The sequence below is a fragment of the Acipenser ruthenus genome, chromosome 9 (assembly GCF_902713425.1).
Source record: "Acipenser ruthenus chromosome 9, fAciRut3.2 maternal haplotype, whole genome shotgun sequence".
Taxonomy (NCBI): Eukaryota; Metazoa; Chordata; class Actinopteri; order Acipenseriformes; family Acipenseridae; genus Acipenser; species Acipenser ruthenus.
In genome coordinates this window covers 10,660,674-10,680,776 of record NC_081197.1, presented here as the reverse complement: position 1 = coordinate 10,680,776, position 20,103 = coordinate 10,660,674, and the positions used below count along the sequence as shown (strand labels likewise).

At 38.0% G+C, this 20,103-nt stretch overlaps 1 protein-coding gene across 2 annotated transcripts; it reads left to right on the top strand.

The window, feature by feature from the left end:
• Positions 1 to 1,339: 1,339 nt before the first annotated feature.
• Positions 1,340 to 19,776, top strand: LOC117973029 (pannexin-1-like). 2 transcript variants are annotated; one of them, XM_059031111.1, is made up of 5 exons: positions 1,340 to 1,791; positions 7,745 to 7,884; positions 12,378 to 12,583; positions 13,221 to 13,879; positions 14,697 to 14,955. In XM_059031111.1, the coding sequence occupies exons 1-5, from the start codon at positions 1,611 to 1,613 to the stop codon at positions 14,807 to 14,809; spliced, it is 1,299 nt and encodes a 432-aa protein (XP_058887094.1). In that variant the 5' UTR covers positions 1,340 to 1,610; the 3' UTR covers positions 14,810 to 14,955. The 2 variants fall into 2 exon arrangements, with proteins under 2 accessions (XP_058887094.1, XP_034779829.2); XM_034923938.2 differs by lacking the exon at positions 14,697 to 14,955 and adding an exon at positions 17,432 to 19,776 and having other exon boundaries at positions 1,341 to 1,791.
• Positions 19,777 to 20,103: the final 327 nt, after the last annotated feature.

The window sequence follows — 20,103 nt, the reverse complement described above, 5'->3', positions numbered from 1 at the left end:
AACTATAGGGTTACTTTTGGGGCTAGTAAATATGGGCAATTATTTGTAAAATGAAGATTAAAGGTCATCTGAACAGTTACAGTACAGAGAGCGAGAATTAGATCCGTTTTATGGCATTTGCCATGTGACCATATCTTTCACCTACCTGGCAATGTTGCCGCATGACTATAGGACCGACCTCCATAACTAAAAGAGCAAATCATTTGAAACAAGATTCCTTTTTGTTTTGATTTGATTTGATTTGGGGGTTATATAAACATATTATTGCAAATGTGTATTATAAAGTTTTGACAATTAAAGGGTTAAATAAGCTACAGTAAAATCACTGTTTAATATAAAAAAGTGAATATTGTAAAAATGCATTATTTTTGCTGTACACCCAATAAAAAACTATGCTTTATTGCATCAGCTGATCTGTGATATGGTTTACAAACATCAGAGGTGTGCACAGATATTTACATACGTGTTTACACAGTTATACTCCTATTATTAATACAGTGATTAATTAATCACTTAATTAATAAACCAAAAATGCATGCAAAACGTAATTCCCTATATTTTAAAGCATTTTTGCTGACTCACAGCGCTTGCTCCATGCGTGGCTTTACATGTAGAGAAGCATGTACAGCCACGTGACATGATGACATTGTGGACGTGCTGTCACCTACCCCAGGTTTACTGTGATTGGTCGTGATATCTTTTGTGCAGGTTACGAATACTGGAAAAAGAAATCATTGTTAAACTTTGAAATAGTTTACTTTAAATGTAGAGACTCCATTAAAACAAAATCGAAACGAAATTGCACGGGAAAGGAAATGTAAATAAGGGATTCCTCTCGATATTAAATATGTACTGTATGTAAAACACGTTTATTTTGTCCTGTTAAATTAATATGATATATTTTTGTCTGTTATCATTATCTTTTATAATTATAATTGACTGTTTTATAATTTTTTTTAGTAATTTGACCTATTTTGTAAACCCTAAACTATCATTGTACTAAATATGAAATTGTATTAATTGCGAGCCTACAGTACATTCAGAACTTTAAGCATCTTGTACATCAATGCATAACTTCTGTGAAGTAGCTGCTTCTGGAGAATTTACTTTCAGATTCTTCAGGTCCTAAGTTTTAAGGTTGCAAAAACAAGTAACGATCGACAATGCGATTGCATTTTAGATAAATAAACCTTTAGCGGTGCAAGTGGGTTTTCAAGAATTGTAGTGTTTTATTAAAACTCAAAAACAAATAATTGTTGAAATAATACCACTTTGAAAGTTAATTTGTTCCATGTATTCCAAACCACCTTTAAAAAGTGTTGGCTTTCCGGAAGAGAAGTAGGGTGTAAAAAAAAAAAAAAAATCTCGGCGTCGGGGGACAGCAGCAGATACAAAGTACGTCCTCCGTGTTGTAAGCCTGGTGTTGTGTAATCAACTTAAAGCCATCAAATGACAGAATGAGTTGACTATTGTAGTAGTCGTAGTGCACGCGACCAGGGACACTGGATATTTGTTGTTCTCCCGCAATGACTGTTGAATCGACAGCCCTGTGAGTTAAATTTGAAACCGCGATCTCCTTCTTTGGTCCAGAAGATATACTTGGTGTCACTATGGCCATTGCACACGTAGCCACGGAGTATGTGTTTTCGGATTTTCTGCTTAAAGAACCATCGGAGTCTAAATACAAAGGGGTCCGACTGGAACTTGCCGTGGATAAAATTGTCACTTGCATCTCCGTGGGACTGCCTTTGTTGTTGATTTCACTTGCATTTGCTCAGGAGGTATCTGTAGGTAAGTACTGGAAGCAGGCGTAAAGACTAGATTATCATAAGATGTTTGCTTCATAAAGAAGTATATAAACGGAGTAGTAAATCCCACAAATGCATTAATACAGTAGTCAGTTGAAAGTGTATGTACGTAAAACAGTTTGAATGGTGGGTGTGTTTTTGATAGGAATCACCGCGCCTTTGTCATGTCAATACGGTATGCAGCCTAAGTGACTGTACACTGAAATGCATTGTAAAATTCGGACAGATTATTACTAAGCTAAAAAAAAAAAACAAAAAAAAAACGCTTTGTTCTTCTGTAGCTGGTGTAGTATTACACATGCATGAGCTTACCAAGTAAACCTTCCGTGAAGTTAACTGTCACTGAATGAATGTTCTTGTGTGACAAATGCTTACCAGTCTGTAGCTGCGTTCCATTGATGAATTAACCGTAAAAAAAATAAAACAAAAATTGGAGAACGAAATGAAACCATATATATATATTTACTGTGTTATTTTGTTTCTAATGGTATAGCACTTTTGCCCATGGTGGAATCAAGCAACCTTTAACACCTATAAAGCAAATTAATTCCCCTCCCCCATATACTCGCTGGTAAAAAAAAAAAAAAAAAAAAAAAAAAAAGTCTATAAAATCCATCCCATAGATACCCGCGTATAATTAATTTAAGTGGTTATCCAGGAAAGCAACAAAGTGTACTTTATAAACTGTAAATACTGTGCCATTAACTTGAACTTTTAGAGAAAAGGTCATTTAAAAACAATATATGTGCATCCATACATTCAAAAACACTAAAACTACACCAAAAAAACCCTAAAAGAAACCACGAGGTTGATGTAATATACTCTTCGAGAATAAGAAACAGCTGGATTTTATAATAAGAGGAATGGTGATTGTTGCAACCAGAGAGATTCCCTGATGATGTTCTGCTGAACTCGACCTCAGATTTAAGGCATGTGGACTAACGTTTCAGGCTGTGCCTTCTTCAGTGTAAGAAGATGCGATCCTAATTAAAGTGCTCTATTTTTTTTCTACATGAGTTGCCTGGAAAGTCTAAGGAGATGGAGGCCCACAGGGAGTCCTTGTGCTCCCAAAAGAGCAGCATGAATAATGTATCCTCTTTTTGCAGACAACAAAGGAACTGCAGCATACCTACTTATTACACCCAGGCACACAGGAATCTGCATTTAAATTATAAGGCACAACAAAGACTGGCACTGCAGACAGTGATATGTGATAATGTGCACACTGCACCAGCGCATTCAGACTTAAATTAGGTTAACGACAGCAACCTAAAACATGAAAACCACACCCATTTTTCTTTAGTGGTGGTATTATTATTATTTGTTTATTTAGCAGATGCCTTTATCCAAGGCGACTTATAGAGACTAAGGTGTGTGAACTATGTATCAGCTGCAGAGTCACTTACAATTACATCTCACCCGAAAGACGGAGCACAAGGAGGTTAAGTGACTTGCTCAGGGTCACACAATGGGTCAATGGCTGAGGTGGGATTTGAAGCGGGGACCTCCTGGTTACATGCCAGTTTCTTTAACCACTGGACCACATAGCCAGTCTCTTTTAAATAGCCAGATCCCAAAGATTGCTACCTTTTTCTTTACCAAGAAAAAGGTGCAGTACCCACGTGTTTTGAAAGCCCCTGTGTACTGCTGAATACAATTTTGAAAACAATTTTGAGCATGAGGAGATTTAATTGGATCCTTCTGGGAAGTGCCAGATTGTGGTTAAAGATATCGGCATTGAGATAACCATCAGCAGTTTCCTTGTATCAGATGGTTTGTATCAAGTGGTTGGTATCACACCATTAGTGTCACATTGAAAAGACAGTAACAACACTGATACAGAAAGGTAGCTGGATAAATTCTGAAAGCAAAGGGGACAACGCCACTAAATTGTAACCCTACAAATTAAAAACAACTGAAGAAAAACTAAAACATAGAGTTGGTGCTATAAAGTGGAATAAGAAAATAATGAAAAACATGCTCTATTGAGGGGAGAGTGGGAGTCGGCTGCTTATTATTTAGTCCACAATATGACAAACAATCTAGAATAGTATGCTAGTAACATTCTGTCTGCTGGTTTTCAATGCTTTAAACATGCACACACTTTTTTTTTTTTTTTTTTTACAAACCCAGCTGGGAAGAATTTACATAAAACAAAATTGCACTTGTGACATCACAGAAAATTGCACTTCATTTCTAGAGTCCTCAGCATACGATGAGGCACTGTTAAGCCCTTGTTACACGAGATAATACTAGCAACTTTCATCGCCTGTGACCAAATCCTGTGAGGATTGCCCCGTGTAACAGCCCTGACAACGTATTGTAAACGTTCTGGCAGCCGTCTGGCAACGCGATTGGACAGGCGGACAGCAACCCTACTCCAGGCAACAGGTTCCAGGCAATAACCAATCAGAGCACTGGTGTGTGTCACGTGATTCTGTCTGCTACCGTGAAAACAACAGCTAAAATGGACACGAAAGCCACAGTACCAAAATTTTCATACGGCCGAGAGCCGCAAAACATATACTGTAAAACATGAAATGTTTGCGAGAGCAAGACATTTTAAATGCTAGCATTGTTGTGCAGTACAGTAGTTGTTAGGCCATCGCTTGATGGCAGCAAAATACACAAGAACAAGGGATAGAACATTGCCTACACAGTTTCTGTGTAATTTGTATATATACTGTAGCTTTAAAAAAAAGTCGTACTTTATCTGAAAGAGACCTTGTTTACAGTTTTTATTGTTTATATCCCCAAAGGTATTTTTAGAGGTTACAACACTGTGTTATTCAGCAGGCCAAATAGTGCTGAACCTGCTTCTAAAACCTACTTTGGGGTGCTTGGTTATACTCAGTTGTGCAGGTTCATATACAGGAATATAGCAAAACAACCAGGCACCCAGTAATGTAATATTTTAATAACCAACAATGTAACGGAGCAGCTGTCATGTCCCATTGGAGTAAAATGTCTTGTTACTGTTGATTTATAGGGTCACGATTCCTGATAGCACTTTTGTGTTCACAAATTTAATTCTCTTTTTGTCTGTGCTTGTGTGTCTGCTGTTTAAGAAAAAAAAGAATAAATAAATAAATAAAGTAATCTTTTTTTAATTATGTAGTACAGTACACCCTCGCTATAACAAACCTGTCAGGGTCCAAGCCTTTTGTTTGTTCTATCGAGGGGTTCGTTATAGCGAAAAGGACAATAAAAATGAACGACAAACTGTTGGAGTAAGTTAATGAGATGAGATTGTGAATAATAGTAGTATTACATGTCCCTTTTCATTTCACGTATGTAGTATTCTGCCTTTGCTTTATCCTATTCATTAAATAATTTTTGTTTCAGATGCATAGTTACACAGTGTGCGCTTTTTATTAAAAAAATAGAGCTGATTTCACTCCGGAGGTGGCATCCCATGCATACAGACTGGGATGTTGACAGTGTGTGCTTATATTATCTTTTTTATATATTTTTATTTGGGGTCCAGGGGTCAGGTTCATTATAGCTGAAGGTTCGTTATAATGAAGGGCGTTCTAGCGAGGGTGTACTGTATATGCAGTTTCACTTTGTAGTGCATGTGATTTCACTGTATAGTGTATGCAATTTCAGTGTGTAGTGTATGAGTTTACATTGTGTACTGCAGGCAATTTCAGTATATAGTGTATGCGATTTCAGTGTATAGTGTCTCTTTAAATCATCAATGGCTAAAGACCTGGAAAAAAATGTTAGTGGCCTATGCGATTTCACAGAGTAGATTTCACCATGTAGCTAGTGTATGATATTTCAGTGTGTAGTGTATGAGGTGTCAGTTTGAATTATGTCCCTAACGGCGCCTCATAGCATACTGTGCATTATGTTGCATTTGAATCATGCCAAACCAGAAATGGGTGTGACAATTCAGGTAGAAGAGCAGTGCAATGCAGTTCAACTGCATGCAAAACATGTACTGTTTAAAAGGGGATCCCATTCCAGGGTGTGACTAGCTCAGGTGCTATTGGCTGTTATATACTGTAACAATTGTTTAATTCCTCTCAGACTCTTTACACTTCAAAATACAGTCCAGAGTGTTTTTGCATTGATTGTTGTGTGTGGGGGTTTTTCTTTTTCCCCAAAAAATGTATCATGGGTGGATTTATTTCCTATCTTTACTATATCTTTCTGCTTGGCAGAAGTTAAATTCTAGCTGCAACAGAATTTTTTGCAGTTGAATTGTGAGAAGACAGAGGTGATGTTGCTTGGCTCTCTGAATCAATTGTGCAAACTTGACAGCTTCAGCATGGTTATTGATGGGCTTAAATTAGGTGTAGCTCTGAAGTTAGACATCTTGGTGTTATTTTTGACCCTAGTCTAACCTCTGAGCCTCATGCCACCAAGGTGTCATTTTTCCAGCTACAGTACTTAACATTGCCCGACTGTGATCTATTCTTTCTTTACCTGATGCGGAGAAGCTAGTGCGTGTGTTTGTCTCATTTCAACTACTGCAATGCTTTGGTCTTAATTAGATCTAATTCCTGTGAATATATAACACCTGCTCTGGCATCATTGCATCGGCTGCCTGTTAAGAGTAGGGTTGATTTTAGTGTTGCTGTTGACATTATAAGGCCTTGGTGTGGCTCCAAGTTCCATTTCAGACCTATTAACTAGTTACATTCCTGTGTGTACTGTAACTGCGGCCTCTGGGTTTTTAAGTGTCCTCAAAACCAGGCTCTATTCTATGGGTGATAGGGCCTTTTGCAGTCAGGCACCTAGGCTCTGAAATGCTCTCCCCATGATACACAATAACCTTGTAGTGTGAGGACTGCTGTGCAGATGTAACCCAGGTTGTTGTTGTGATAATGGCTGGATAACAACAGTGTTCTCTGTGGCAGGTTGCTGCTGAATGACACAGGGCTGCCACAGAGACAGAATCCATATACTGGATCTGTTTGTTCTGCATGGTGACCTCACACAGGCACAAAGGGCTCTGTTCACTTGGTTTTTGCTGCTTTATTCTGTGGTTCATGTTTACAAAATCAAGTGACTTCTGCATGATCTGACATCACAAATGTATGCAATTGTGACATTTCAGGGTATTCAAGAATTGCTTTCAGTTTTGTAAAGTGAGGTGGGGATGCATATGTACCTTTGTTTAAAAGACGGACATGCATGTATAGTCTTGTAAATCAGGAGTTTTAATGGGACCTGTGCCATAACTCTGCAGGGACTATGGTTTCATTCCTTTACAACTTCTTAACAAGAAATGGTTTCTCAATTTAGAGTTGTGTTCCTGTTTGTGGATGAACCTCTGTACTCCAGTATCTCAATGACCAATACCTGTGATGTATTGTACTACTACATGCAGTTATAGGAAATAAACCATTGGTTTGTTGTTAATTGTTGTTACAATTATTTTGTTAGGTGTTTTTATGGTTGTGTGAATTTGTAAAACAAGCCTTGAAAAAGATATACGGTATGTTTTCCCAACATGGGTTGCATACAGTGTCTCTGGCAACATTCAGTCAGTGCCTAGTGTTTCCACACACGATTTATAAGATCTTGAAAAATGAATTGATATGTTGAAACTTTTTGTAAGAGTACCAGAACCTCTGAATATATGGAGGCACCTGTCCATCAGTCTGCATGTCACACTTACATTTTTAAACCTAGATTATTGTTTACACAATTGGGATGACATTTGGTAAGGATATTCTTATGCACAAGACAGTATCAGAATGTGGGGATATACAGTATTGGATGAGGACATGTCTGTCCATATATCATGCTTACAGTATCTACTAACCATGAGACTGTAGTTCATGGAAGTGTTTTTTTTCTGTTTTTCTGATGGCTCTAATTTATTAATATTTACCGTTTCAGGGGATTATGTTACCAAAGTACTTGTTTGGTTTTTTGCCTGAAGAAAAAGGGAAAGTTAATATGATTGTTTGTGTCCCCAGGCACCCAGATCAGCTGCTTCTCCCCAAGCTCGTTCTCCTGGCGACAGGCCGCCTTTGTGGATTCCTTCTGCTGGGCCGCGGTGCAGAAACACCACCTGTCGCAGAACGACTCTGAAAGGGTTCCCCTCTGGCTGCATAAGGTACTGTAGGCTCTTCTGTCTCTGCTCATGTTGTTTATACATTTCAGCAAGGGGAGCAGCATATATAGCACTGTGGTCAAGTTTGCTGTCAGCGTGATGAAACCAGATTTGTGAATCTTTATATTGTGAAACAGAAGACCACTGCATTGAGCCTGGGCTCTGTTCCTGTGAAATCTCCCAGTCAGCAACTTTCACTAAATGTTATTTTGGGGTAAGTAAAGACAGACCATGTTCGGCTGTACCTGCATGAAGTAATGAGTCCTCTGCCTTTTTTGGGACTTGATATAATGTGTAGAAAATGTGGGTTTGACTTTTTCGGAAAGTTTCTTACAGTTGCCAAATATGCCCGTCTGGTGAAGCTGTATGCAGTTTCAGCACACTGTACATTCTCGGCACACTTTCTTGTCAAGTGTTTGTGAAGTTTGAGAGTTTTACACACAGATTCTTTTTCAAAGCAAAGTGAACTAGGAGCGGAGTGCTTTCTGCAAATGATAGTAACACAAAGAACGCATGACCATTCAAAAGGGTCTCTAGACACTGCGAATGCCATAAGCGTTCCTTCAGTTTTCAAATTAAATCTGGTCTTGATGGAAGCAGCTGCATCTGCACCATACACTCAATCCTCTAACAAGCAGAGTTCTGCCAGGATTACCAAGCAACAGCAGAGTGTTATACACTGTAATTGCTAGATAAAAATTGTACATAAAAAAAGTAAAATTAAATATAATATACACACAATACAAAAAAGAGTGTTGTATTTTCTCACTGTTTCATAAAACCCTTTAACCTATATGTTTTAAAATAAAAATTCTGTAAAAAAAATATATATATCATGTGGTCGATCCCTCATGTTTACTATTAAAAGATCTGTTTCCGCTCAAACAAACATGAGTCGCAGTATCAAATGTTGACAGGGATAAAATGATGTGAAAGTAAGTCTTTTTTTTACTGTACTTGATCTCAACACCCCCAGCCCTGTGCATGTGATCCTAATCCAATTGCCATATTATAAGTACTGGAAATCTGGGACTTTCCAAAATTGAGCACCAGAACATTCCTGCATAGAGTAGCACAGTCTAGACACCCACAAGCGCAGGCCAACACTGCCATGTTTCAAAGAGGGCTAAAAGCACACTTCTGTTCTCCTAGTTATTTAAGCTTTCCAGTGGAAAGTACCCCTTTATTTCTGGCCTACCACCCAATAAAGATTTTGAAAAATATTTGTTTTTGTGATCAGTCCTCCCCTCCACCACGGTAACATAAGATTTGAGCTATTCTACACTGTAAACCCCTTCCAAATAAAATGGTAGTGTTTTTAAATCCCTTGCTTTTTTGATCCTGTGCCCAATTAATCTAATGAGGTAACTTTTGTTTCAGTAGTGCTTGAATTTGACTTCTTCAGCATGCAATCCCATGTGAGTTTATTATGTTGGTTGTGTCTGATCTTTCATGTGCTAAAAGCTGGCATCAGGATTTTCCAGTTAGAAGCACAGATGAGAGCACTTGAGACCGGCGGTGACGACTCAAATCTGAAGGTCAAACAACATAAAAGCACTCTCTTGTACACAAGTCCGCTCTGTGATGAAGATCCTGCCTGCAAAATGTGTTTCCTCCCAAGAAATCCATCTGATCTTATTCAATGCATACAAAAAAGTGTTATAAATGTGTAACATGATGATTGGAGGCCTTTCATTTTAATGCAGCCATACAGTATTACACATCATAACCCTGCTCTACTGCTGTCCTTACTGATAATGTTATTAAGCAGTAAAGCAGAAATTAAACTACCTGCATGCATGTCATTGTGATTAATGTAGAGTTAAAGGATGTCCATATTTAACTGCTGAGATCATTAAAATAGACCCCAATATTACAACTATGGTGCCTGCTACAGTAGACACTCACACAGTATAAGTTTCCTTTGTACTGCAACCTGCCGTCTACCAATGCACCTAACCGGGCAAATGGAGGCTGTGTGGTCCAGTGGTTAAAGAAATGGGCTTCTAACCAGGAGTTCCCCGGTTTAAATCCCACCTCAGCTACTGACTCATTGTGTGACCCTGAGCAAGTCATTTAACCTCCTTGTGCTCTGTCTTTCGGGTGAGCCGTAATTGTAAGTTACTCTGCAGCTGATGCATAGTTCACACACCCTAGTCTATGTAAGTTGCCTTGGGTAAAGGCGTCTGCTAAATAAACAAATAATAATAAAATGTAGATACATGCAGTCTCCCGCACTTTACTTTCATACTCCTAGCAAATGCTGTCGGTCTTTAACCTTGTCGTCATTCTTTCTGTAAAGAACACACTAGCATAGTGCTGAACAATGAAACATTGTGATTGTAGCTTTCTCTGTTTATTGACTTCTTAATGAATCTTGTTATATTGCCACCCTCGCTGTATCATCCTTGTCTGGCACTTGCTGGTATAACAAGGGAAGACCTGTAAAACTGTTTAATGATTAAAGAGTAGTAATACAAACTCTTACAAAGTTTTAAGATGTAAGTATTTTACTTTACATTTTCTCTTTGGGAACCATTTACACTTCAAATAGTGAAAGCGGATCTGGTGCATTTGGCATACTCTTGTGCTTTTTTTAATGTAAAAATGTTAAATTATAAATTCAAGGGGCGTGTTGTACATCTTGTTATTTTTTTTGCTAAATGTGAGACCTGACCAGGTTGTTTTTTCCCCTTTAGAATGAATAGTATAAAGGCAGCAGGTGAGTAAATACCATGAGGTTGTCAACCTGTGTTCTTTGGCAGAAATTGACCTTTTAAATGGTTCTCAAGTAATGGGGATAACACTTGGCAAAGACATTCTTTAGCACAGGTTATGTAGAAGTATAGTACCTGTATCAGAGAATAGGGATCAGTAAAGGCTGTGTGTCTGTCTGTCTGTATGTATGTCATACTTACACTTTAACAGTATCTAGAGAAGCGCTTGTCAAACGTGATTAACTTTCTAAAGTTTTTGAGGGTATAGTCTTGGTGTGTGCAGAGGCTGTCTGTATGGCACACTTACATGTTTTACATGTCTCTAGAGAAGCACTTACTGTATTCAATTGTAATGAAATGGGGTATTTCAGAGCATGGTAGCAGGAAGAGAGCCAAGAAGAGGAGCTGCTGTTTTTTGATTAAAACATAAAAATCTAATTTTAGAAAGCCAGTACAATAAAATACAAAGTTTTATATATAAAATACACATCTGTGCTATTCTTACATTTACAAAGCATGTCATATGTCGTTTTCTCCACTAGGTATCACTGTTTGACCTTATTTCTGTAGTTTTCTCATTAAAAACAGATCTGTACCAAATGTCGTCATTGAGTTGACAGATAGTAGATTTAGGTACAGGAGTGCTGTACTTCACAGGATTATTTTGTGGCATATATGATCCTTTTTGTAGCCATTTAGGTAGCAAGTTGCCATCTAATTGTTTTAACAGACAACTGTAGCCTTTTCATATTGCTTAATGACATTGGAACTTGACATGGAACATATGCATATCTTACTAAAATACATTTTTAAAATGTAATGCAAAGCAAGCTGGGTAGTTGCTGAGTAACAAAATGTGTGGGGGTTTCATTTCCCTGTCAGTTGCTTTAGATCTACAACACAGGGAGTTTAAGGATTTCTTTTTTTATATACATTTTTAAGATTATTTTTTTATATCCCTTCAGGTGTTTTTGTTTTTTGTTTTTTTTATAATTTTCCAGAGCTTTGTTAAGATTTGATACCTACTGTATCATTTTCTCTTTCAATAATACCTATTTTTACAGTAAAGTTATATACTGCATGCAGATACTGCACTGTGGAGAACAGTGACTAAAGAATACTTGAACTATCGGATGTAGTCATATTGTCCTCAACACCTTTAGATATTGCTTATTGACAGATAAATGGTGAGTTATTCTTAAACATGACTGTAGGAGTCCTGTAGAGAAATATGACATGTATTCAGGCTGTGGTTGAGTAATTGCAACATCTGACTCATTTTGTGACGATGAGTCACTTATAGATGTGTGGTGTATCTGTGGCTGGATCTACAATATATTATGCTGTGTATATGCATGATCTGTGTGACAGATGACTCCTGCCACTTGCTTGTAAATGAGTGGCTTACCCCAGAGGGACATTTGTATTAACATTTTTATTGCAAAAAATTGTATAATAAACTGTGGGGTTTTAGGTGTGTGTGTGTGTTAATCGTTGTTAACATGACAGGATGCAGCAGCAACATTTAAATTAACAGCATTGTCCAAATTAAAGAATAAAATGGGAGCAGAGAACAAAAAGATCTTCAACAGAATAGAAGGGGGCCCAGTGGTAGTATTGCTCATGCTAATAAGACGTGTAGAAACTGGATTTTAAAACCTGGGTCAGCATGTCAGTAAATGGACCCTGGGGGAAAACAGCAGCTGGGTTTAGATCCACAGATGTTTAGATTCATTAAAATAGACTTTTCTTTTGTTTGTTTTTTCCCCCACTCTCTAGTTTTTCCCCTACATCCTGTTGCTGGTGGCGATTCTGATGTACATTCCGTCCCTGTTCTGGCGCTTCACTGCGGCGCCGCACCTGTACTCGGACCTCGCCTTCATCATGGAGGAGCTGGACAGGTCCTACAACCGATCCATCAAGCTGGCCAAGAGCTTCACCAGCAACGGGAAGCTTGACTCTGCAGCCGGGGACACACGCACAAGGTGAGGGGGGTGAGAACCAGTATTTCATTAGTATACAAACACAAGAATTCACGATACCCTCCTTACAGAGAACATACCACACCTTATTTTGTAGGATCTCTCATCTAGTGCTGCAATACTTAATCAGGTCAATCAAATGAATTACTTTCATGTTTTTATAATCAATTATCTAGAAAATCCCCAGCCCTACTCTTTGTAGTCACAATTAGTCCAGTTTCAGCAGTTAAACTGGGCACCTAAAATTATAACACCACAATATCAATGTAATCACCACAAAACTGCAAGAAAATGGGTTCAAACAGTGCTATGGGAGACTGGGTCAGCTGTCCGAACTGTACATTACAGCAACAACAAAAAAAGGAAGTAACTTTTTATGAGGTTATTAGGTTTAGGTTCAGACCGTGGCTAGGTTTAGGGTGTTGTAATGAATCGTACACAATGTCTTTAGTAATGTCTTATAAAAATCTCAAATAAAAAAAGAAATCTTTTACCAACCGTGTGTCTGTTGGCTATATATTCAGAAATGTTCTGTTTCCTTAAATTAATACGTAAATGCCTTTTAATGTTCTGTATGTGCTGCTGTCACCATGTATATCTTGTCAAATAAATAAAAACATCATTTTTATATTTTTCTTAGTTTATGGGACTTGACTGAAGGCTGCTTTAGGTATCCGTTAGTGGAACAGTACCTAAAGACAAAGAAATCTACCAAAAACCTGATTATCAAGTACCTCATCTGCCGAATCGTAACTTTCATCATACTTCTATTCGCTTGCATCTACTTGGGATATTACATCAACCTGGCGGCCATTACCGATGAGTTTAAGTGCAGCATTCGAACTGGAATCTTAAAAAACCAAACAGACATTCCCCAGTTTTTTCAATGCAAACTCATAGCGGTTGGAGTCTTTCAGCTGCTTAGCTATGTTAACTTAATAGTCTACACTCTGCTGGCACCCGTGGTAATCTACACAATCCTGGTGCCGATAAGGCAAAGCTCAGATTTCCTCAAGGCCTATCAAATCCTGCCAACCTTCGGAGTGTTGGAATTTGGCTCTAGGTTCTATGACGACCTGAGCCTCTACTTGCTCTTCTTGGAGGAGAACCTCAGTGAGCTGAAATCCTACAAGTGTCTCAAAGTGCTGGAGCACCTCCAGGTTAACGGGGAAGAAGGCTTCGACGCCATGTGCCTCCTGAGGAACCTGGGCCAGGTCAAGACGGACACTGTGGACGGAAAACTCCTGCAGCACAACAAAACTGAGGTGGAGCCCAGAAACAGTGCCACTGAGCTAAAAGGTAAGAAAACCGAAAACCTGATTACACTTCTTTGTAGAAATGATAGCACTGCTTAACCGCCCTGTATAATATACACTAAAATGTATAAATACAATGAAATCCAAATAGCACAATTACAGTAGTAGGCGATTTTGTTTTTTCTTTTTTCCCCTTTTTTTGTATTTAAGCAAATACAATATATTGAATAGTAACTCAAAAAAGCTATGCATTTCAGAAATAGGGTTACATATCCTAACTGAAGAGAAATCAGAAGCTGTAAATGTTTGCATGTACAGGTATGGATGTGTGTACCCATTTAACACCTGACTGTGAATTGTGGCTGCATCATATTGGGGTTTATATCAATGCTAACAGGGGCAACTTTATTACCACCACCCTAAAACTCAAAACCCTGATCTATTACAGATATACCAAACTATATATGCTGCATTCATTCTGCCAGATGATTTTTTTTGTATCTTGTAAACCTGTGTGTTATTTGGGGGGCATGAACGAGGGCTCCTCCCCCTACTTCCTTCCTACCAATAGCATCTGCTAATCCCCTATTTAAACCCCAAGCCTTGAGTTTGCTCTTGTGTCTTGCATTTTTTTTGTTTTCCACTATCCTCCCCTCCTCCCCCAATACGTTTCCTCTTCTGTTCGTCTACTCCACCTCTGTAACTGCACCCTCCTCTGTAACGGTCTCCCCCTTGGGGTAAGTGAAGCTCACTTCGCACCCTTAGAAGGCCAGTCGCCGCTGGATTTGTCCTCCACGAGTCAAGGGGGACCCCTGGCCAAATTTATCTATCACTGTCTTCTTCCCATTTCTCTCCTCTAGATCCCCCTGGGGAATGTATCGGTTTCTTCCCAGCCTTGGAGACTGAATGGTTCGGTCTCACCTCTGTGAGGGCGACTCTCCGTGAGCCAAGGGGAGTCTCCTTGCTCTTCTAAGTTATAAGCACATATCTTCTATTATTGATTCCCAAGGTGTCTTCCTCTACGCAGCCCTTGATCATGTTCAGTGAATTTTTCATTTGGTGCCAGGACTAGTTTAGTATTTAATGTTTTTCATCAATAAATAGTCCATTTTGACTTTACTACAGTATATGAGTACAATAATTGCACAGAGCTGGCTGGTGGTGGGGAAAAAAGGGAGATAAAATGTGAATGAGTGTTAATTAAGGGGAAATGTACAACTTTCTTGTGTTTTATCTAAAGAAATACTATTCTAGAAAATCAGTTCACCAGACCGCAGCTGAGCACAGCACAAGGTAACTACAAAATAGCTTCTCTTTCATTATATGTGACAAGGTGGAACGAAGAAAGGGAACTATTCCTGAGGCAAGTTAGTGTGCAGGTCATTCCAAGTGAAATCATCCCATTTCTATTGATGGGTTACACAATTGAAAACCATACTAAAAAGATATGCCTCATCCTATTACTGGTATTTGATGCCATGCTGAAATTGCTGTACTGTAGCTCCTGCAGTCTGGTTGTCAGCTGTCATTTAACATACAGAATAAATGACTCATACTTGCCCACACTTTCATTGCCTGAGAAACGACACAGCAGAGCACACTGATTTAAGAAATTGTCATTTCACTGTTTTTGCAGTTGTCACTGAATAATATGATATAAAAAAAAAAGTTAGATTACCTAATGATGTATCAACTAAATGTATTCAGCTTTTAACATTAAAGTTAAAGCCAGCCTACCAAAGTTTTACTTATAACGCTACATAAAGGAGATACTGACAGTCATCAGATTATTATTTTCTAGGCGGGGCATATTGTATCAATTGACAGAAAAAACATAGTTTTCCAAAAATGTCATTATTCAAGCCAGATGTGGACCTTAAATCTTTCAAATACGTTTTTTCTGTGATTTTTCCATCAGGGGCAGCAGTGTGGAGTAGTGGTTAGGGCTCTGGACTCTTGACCGGAAGGTCGTGGGTTCAATCCCAGGTGGGGGACACTGCTGCTGTACCCTTGAGCAAGATACTTTACCTAGATTGCTCCAGTAAAAAAAAACAATTGTATAAATGGGTAATTGTATGTAAAAATAATGTGATATCTTGTAACAATTGTAAGTCGCCCTGGATAAGGGCGTCAGCTAAAAAATAAATAATAACAATAATGATCATGGCGGATCAAAAAGATCAGAAGTTTCCCAAAGCAAATGATTACAGTCAGACAGGATTTAAGGGCAAACCTAAGTGGCCACAGGAGCCCACTGGATTAATGATGCACCCTCATAAAAAAGTGAAAGTGGTCTATGGCTAGTTTTTAATTCCAGACTGTTCAATCAGTGTTCAAATTATGCTAATGTACTGGTGCTCGTTAATATTCATAAACATCATTAGTGCTGCTTCTGTCTTTTGAGTGCTGGCATGGTTTGTTAAAGTGCATTGCATCTAGTAATGGACTTGGAAAGTAATATTTAATCAAGCAAATAAGGGAAAGAGAACGGACAATGAACTGCATTTGCAGCATGACTAATCATGATGGTCATAATGGCTTTACTGATTGCACTGCTTTTAAAAGAAGTCTTCTTCCCTGTCTGGTGCTTTGAGACAGGTTTCTGATCCTTTATTTCTGCTGCTAATACTTTGCCTGACGGTACTATTAATCACAAAGTAATATGATGAGAACTCTTTTGTCAGTAGTTGCCAGGAGAACCCTCTGTCCTCTGCTCTTTCTCAGCTCCATCATTTTAAAAGGCTCCAATTTCTTTAGACGTGTTCATTCTTGCTGCCAAGTCAAGATGTACCAAAGGCAAATTGCATTTCCCAAGATGGCAGGTTTGTTTCAAATACCATTGAGTGCCCATATATAGGCCAGCAGTTGGAGAGACATACATAGCCAGCACTGGCTTTGTGAAAATAGCGAGACTATACATGAGTACGAAAGTGTAGTTCTAATTGTTTGGATGGAAAGATGAAGAAAGAAGACACCGATTTGTATATCAGTTTTGGGAAATTCCAGGTTTTACAATGAGCTTAACTAGACAAACTAAGGTCAATTCAAGTGTGACTTCCACAACAAAGCCCGGAATTGGCTCAAAATGCTGTTTGATTTTTATATTAAGTGGCATCAGATTACATTTCCATATTCACTGTACACTAACCTCATTGTGATGTTCCTATTTGTTCTGTGTGCTTCGTTTTGCATCTACTCCAATATGGTGTTTAATTCTACAGTATAGGCCTGTAAGATAGACTGTGTGTTAAGGTGATTTGGCTCAACATATCTAACACGGGCTAGATCTGCACACAGTACACAATGCCTGTTCACTAGATGCCACTGGCTGTTACAACTAAACAGACACTTTGCTCTATATTCTGTGGCGAAAGATAATCTGGCAACTGGAGCTGAAGAGCTGCTCTTGAATTCAGGTCAAAATATCTTAAAAGAGAATATAATTGTAATAATAACCACAAAGAAAATGGTTGGAAACATCACAAACAAATTAGGACAATTAAAGGTTTTATTAAAAACAAATTTGCTGAAAGCAACTCTGGGATTTTAAATGTGATTTTTTTGTAAATGTTTTTTTCAAATGTATTCCCCACAGACCTTTCAAATGAATCGTTGGAAGACGGTGTGAAAAATGACAGAAAAGAGAAAGAAGACAAAAAAGTTCGGCAGAGACTTCTGGAATCTACTTCTACTTGCTAGCACTAGCTGTTCATGCATTGCCTGAAGAGACGAAACTCAATATCCTGCATTATCTATTGCGTGGTCGCAGGTTTTTTCAAACCTTCAAAAAATAGTGAAGAACCCAACGCGTTGGAATCCTTTGTGTATGCCTGGCATGTTCTGAAGTACATATCCCCTGAAATAAAAAATGGAACAGAAAATATACACAATGATACACAACAGAAGTGTTGTTTCCACTAAAGCCTATGCATGAAAATAACCTTTGAGAGACACCAGAGTTTCAGGGTTATATTGTACATCAATTTGACATCTGGAAAAATTGAGATAAAGTTGCTGAATACTAAATATTGAGCCAGGTGACTTCTGCATAGATTTGAAATTCATACAGTGCTGTATGTCATCTCATACGGACTTACGATGTGCTGTACACGCAGCAGGGGTGGTCAGAAATCGCACCAGTTGGCCATGGCAGTGCCATGTATGCAATTAAATCCTTAAAAAATAAAAATAGCGCAAAATGATGCACCTTGAATGGTAAGATTCTGTCAATAAGCTTTTAATGGAGGAACAAACTGCACTATCGCTTAGTCCCTTTGTTTCGGAGACTGAAAGTACAAATATTACTCCAGACACCCTTCAACATGTTATTGATCAGTGGCTTAAGTGAACCTACAGATGCCAACAGTAGAAACATCTACTGCACTGAAATTGATTTCAAGCAAGCATGACTCATTCTGTAAAAAAAAAAAATAATAATAATAATAATAACAGAAACTAACTCCTCTCTCCAATTTTACCTCTTGATGTAGAAACACAGCTGTAAGCCCTTTGATTTACTATTGAAGTTCCAGCATACACATTAATATCCTCTTTCCACAGATTATAAAAACTAGTCTGCCTGCTCAAGGGGCAGTATACATGATAAAATGAAACCCTGAAGATCTCTTTCCCCAAAGGTTTTATACTTAAAAAGACAATTGTAATTCAGACGTATTATATTAGATATAAATCATAGGGATTTATAAATAGCGTACACATGCCAGCCATAATGTTGTCTACCTTTAATAACTTCAAGAATGTTAATGTAGTCAGTAGTTCATTTGTTACTTGACTTTTTATCTGTTGGTTAAAAAAAAAAAGCAAAGTTAAAATTGTATTAAATGTATTGACTGAAAATTAGGATATCGTGTAGTTCATAGAAATTACTTGACAAACTTATGTTTGTACAAACTACATTTTTTATACTTCAGCTCGCCAGTGATAATAGTTTATTTTATTTTTATACTTTCAGCTGTTGGCCTATTGTCCCTTTTGAACTGTGTTGTATTTTATTCTCCTTCCAAAGCTTGTACAGTCGTGTTGGTTGCAAAACTTTTAGTGGATGTGTCACCACTGAAAATGCTACCGTGCAAGAGAACACACTGGGAAAATCTGAACTGTGCAAATTATTAGTTACTATCCAGATCAGTTTGGCAAGAGTCTTTTTTCAGTAGTTCAGACCGACCTTACTTGAACGCAACATTCAGCAGACTCCTGTTGTTAAATTGTTGCCCGATTGTACCTCTTTACTAGGCAGCTGAATTGTCTATCCATGCCACCCTTCATGTTGTACGCTGTTGGGTTGATTGAAACATGAACAACTTCAGCAAAGAGTACAGTTAATTATTAAAACTACAACATCAAACTCACCAACTTGAAATACAGTAAATGTATACTGTAAAACTTTCCTTTCGCTCTTCATGAAAGCCAAAACTGTTGTAATTCTAGTGATTTCATTATCATTTTGGGCCTTTTTAAAAGCAAATACAAAGATTTAGATGCATGCTAGTTGTCTGAAAAAAAAATAGTGTAACACAAAAATCCATACCCTTTGCATCTGAACTTTCTTTGAAACCGTTCCCCCTCTGTAGTTCAACAGACCTATAAATAAATATCTGACAAAAGTTTGTGTCTCAGTGATCACAAGTGTTTTATTTTATAAAACAATAAAGAACTGTTTCTGTGCTAGGTCTTCTAAACCCACCAGCTATTGATTTTGTTTGTACTGCTTTACTGTTTAATGTGTGATCGTGTTAAACTACTGTTGAAAGTGTTGTTCTGATGTCAAGTCTCTTTATTATTTTGCCGTGTAATGGCCTATATTCATGTTCCACTGTGTTCCAGTCTTCATTTCATGGAGACTTTCCTCCTTAAAGGATTACTTTCACAGAATATAAATCCTTAATCTATCTGAAATTAAATAGAAAACAATACTTCTCATTCCTAAGGTACAGTATATGGGTAGGGCACATATCCAGGGAGCTATAGTGCCTTTAAAATAATAACCTCTCTTGCTTTTAAAGCAAAGGCCTGCGTTTTGGATACACCTGGGGAGTTAGCAAGGAGTCCAAGCTGTTGGTACCATCCTCAAAACTGAGTTCTCTGCAGTAGATAAGGGTCACCTTGCTCAGGTGATATTGGTCAAGTTCAAACCCTTAATTGAACTAATAATGTGCTTAATTAGACCTTTTTAATTGTTCTCAGCTCCTAAAAAGTTTCTGATTTCAAGTTACTTATAAAATTGTATAGTTAACTTGAAATCTCCAA

Excerpts from the sequence above, each read along its gene's own strand:
- LOC117973029 (XM_059031111.1), top strand. The coding sequence starts at position 1,611 with ATGGCCATTGCACACGTAGCCACGGAGTATGTGTTTTCGGATTTTCTG. Across the intron at positions 1,792-7,744 it reads TGCTCAGGAGGTATCTGTAG|GCACCCAGATCAGCTGCTTC; the intron begins GTAAGTACTGGA and ends TTGTGTCCCCAG. Across the intron at positions 13,880-14,696 it reads CAGTGCCACTGAGCTAAAAG|ATCCCCCTGGGGAATGTATC; the intron begins GTAAGAAAACCG and ends TCTCTCCTCTAG.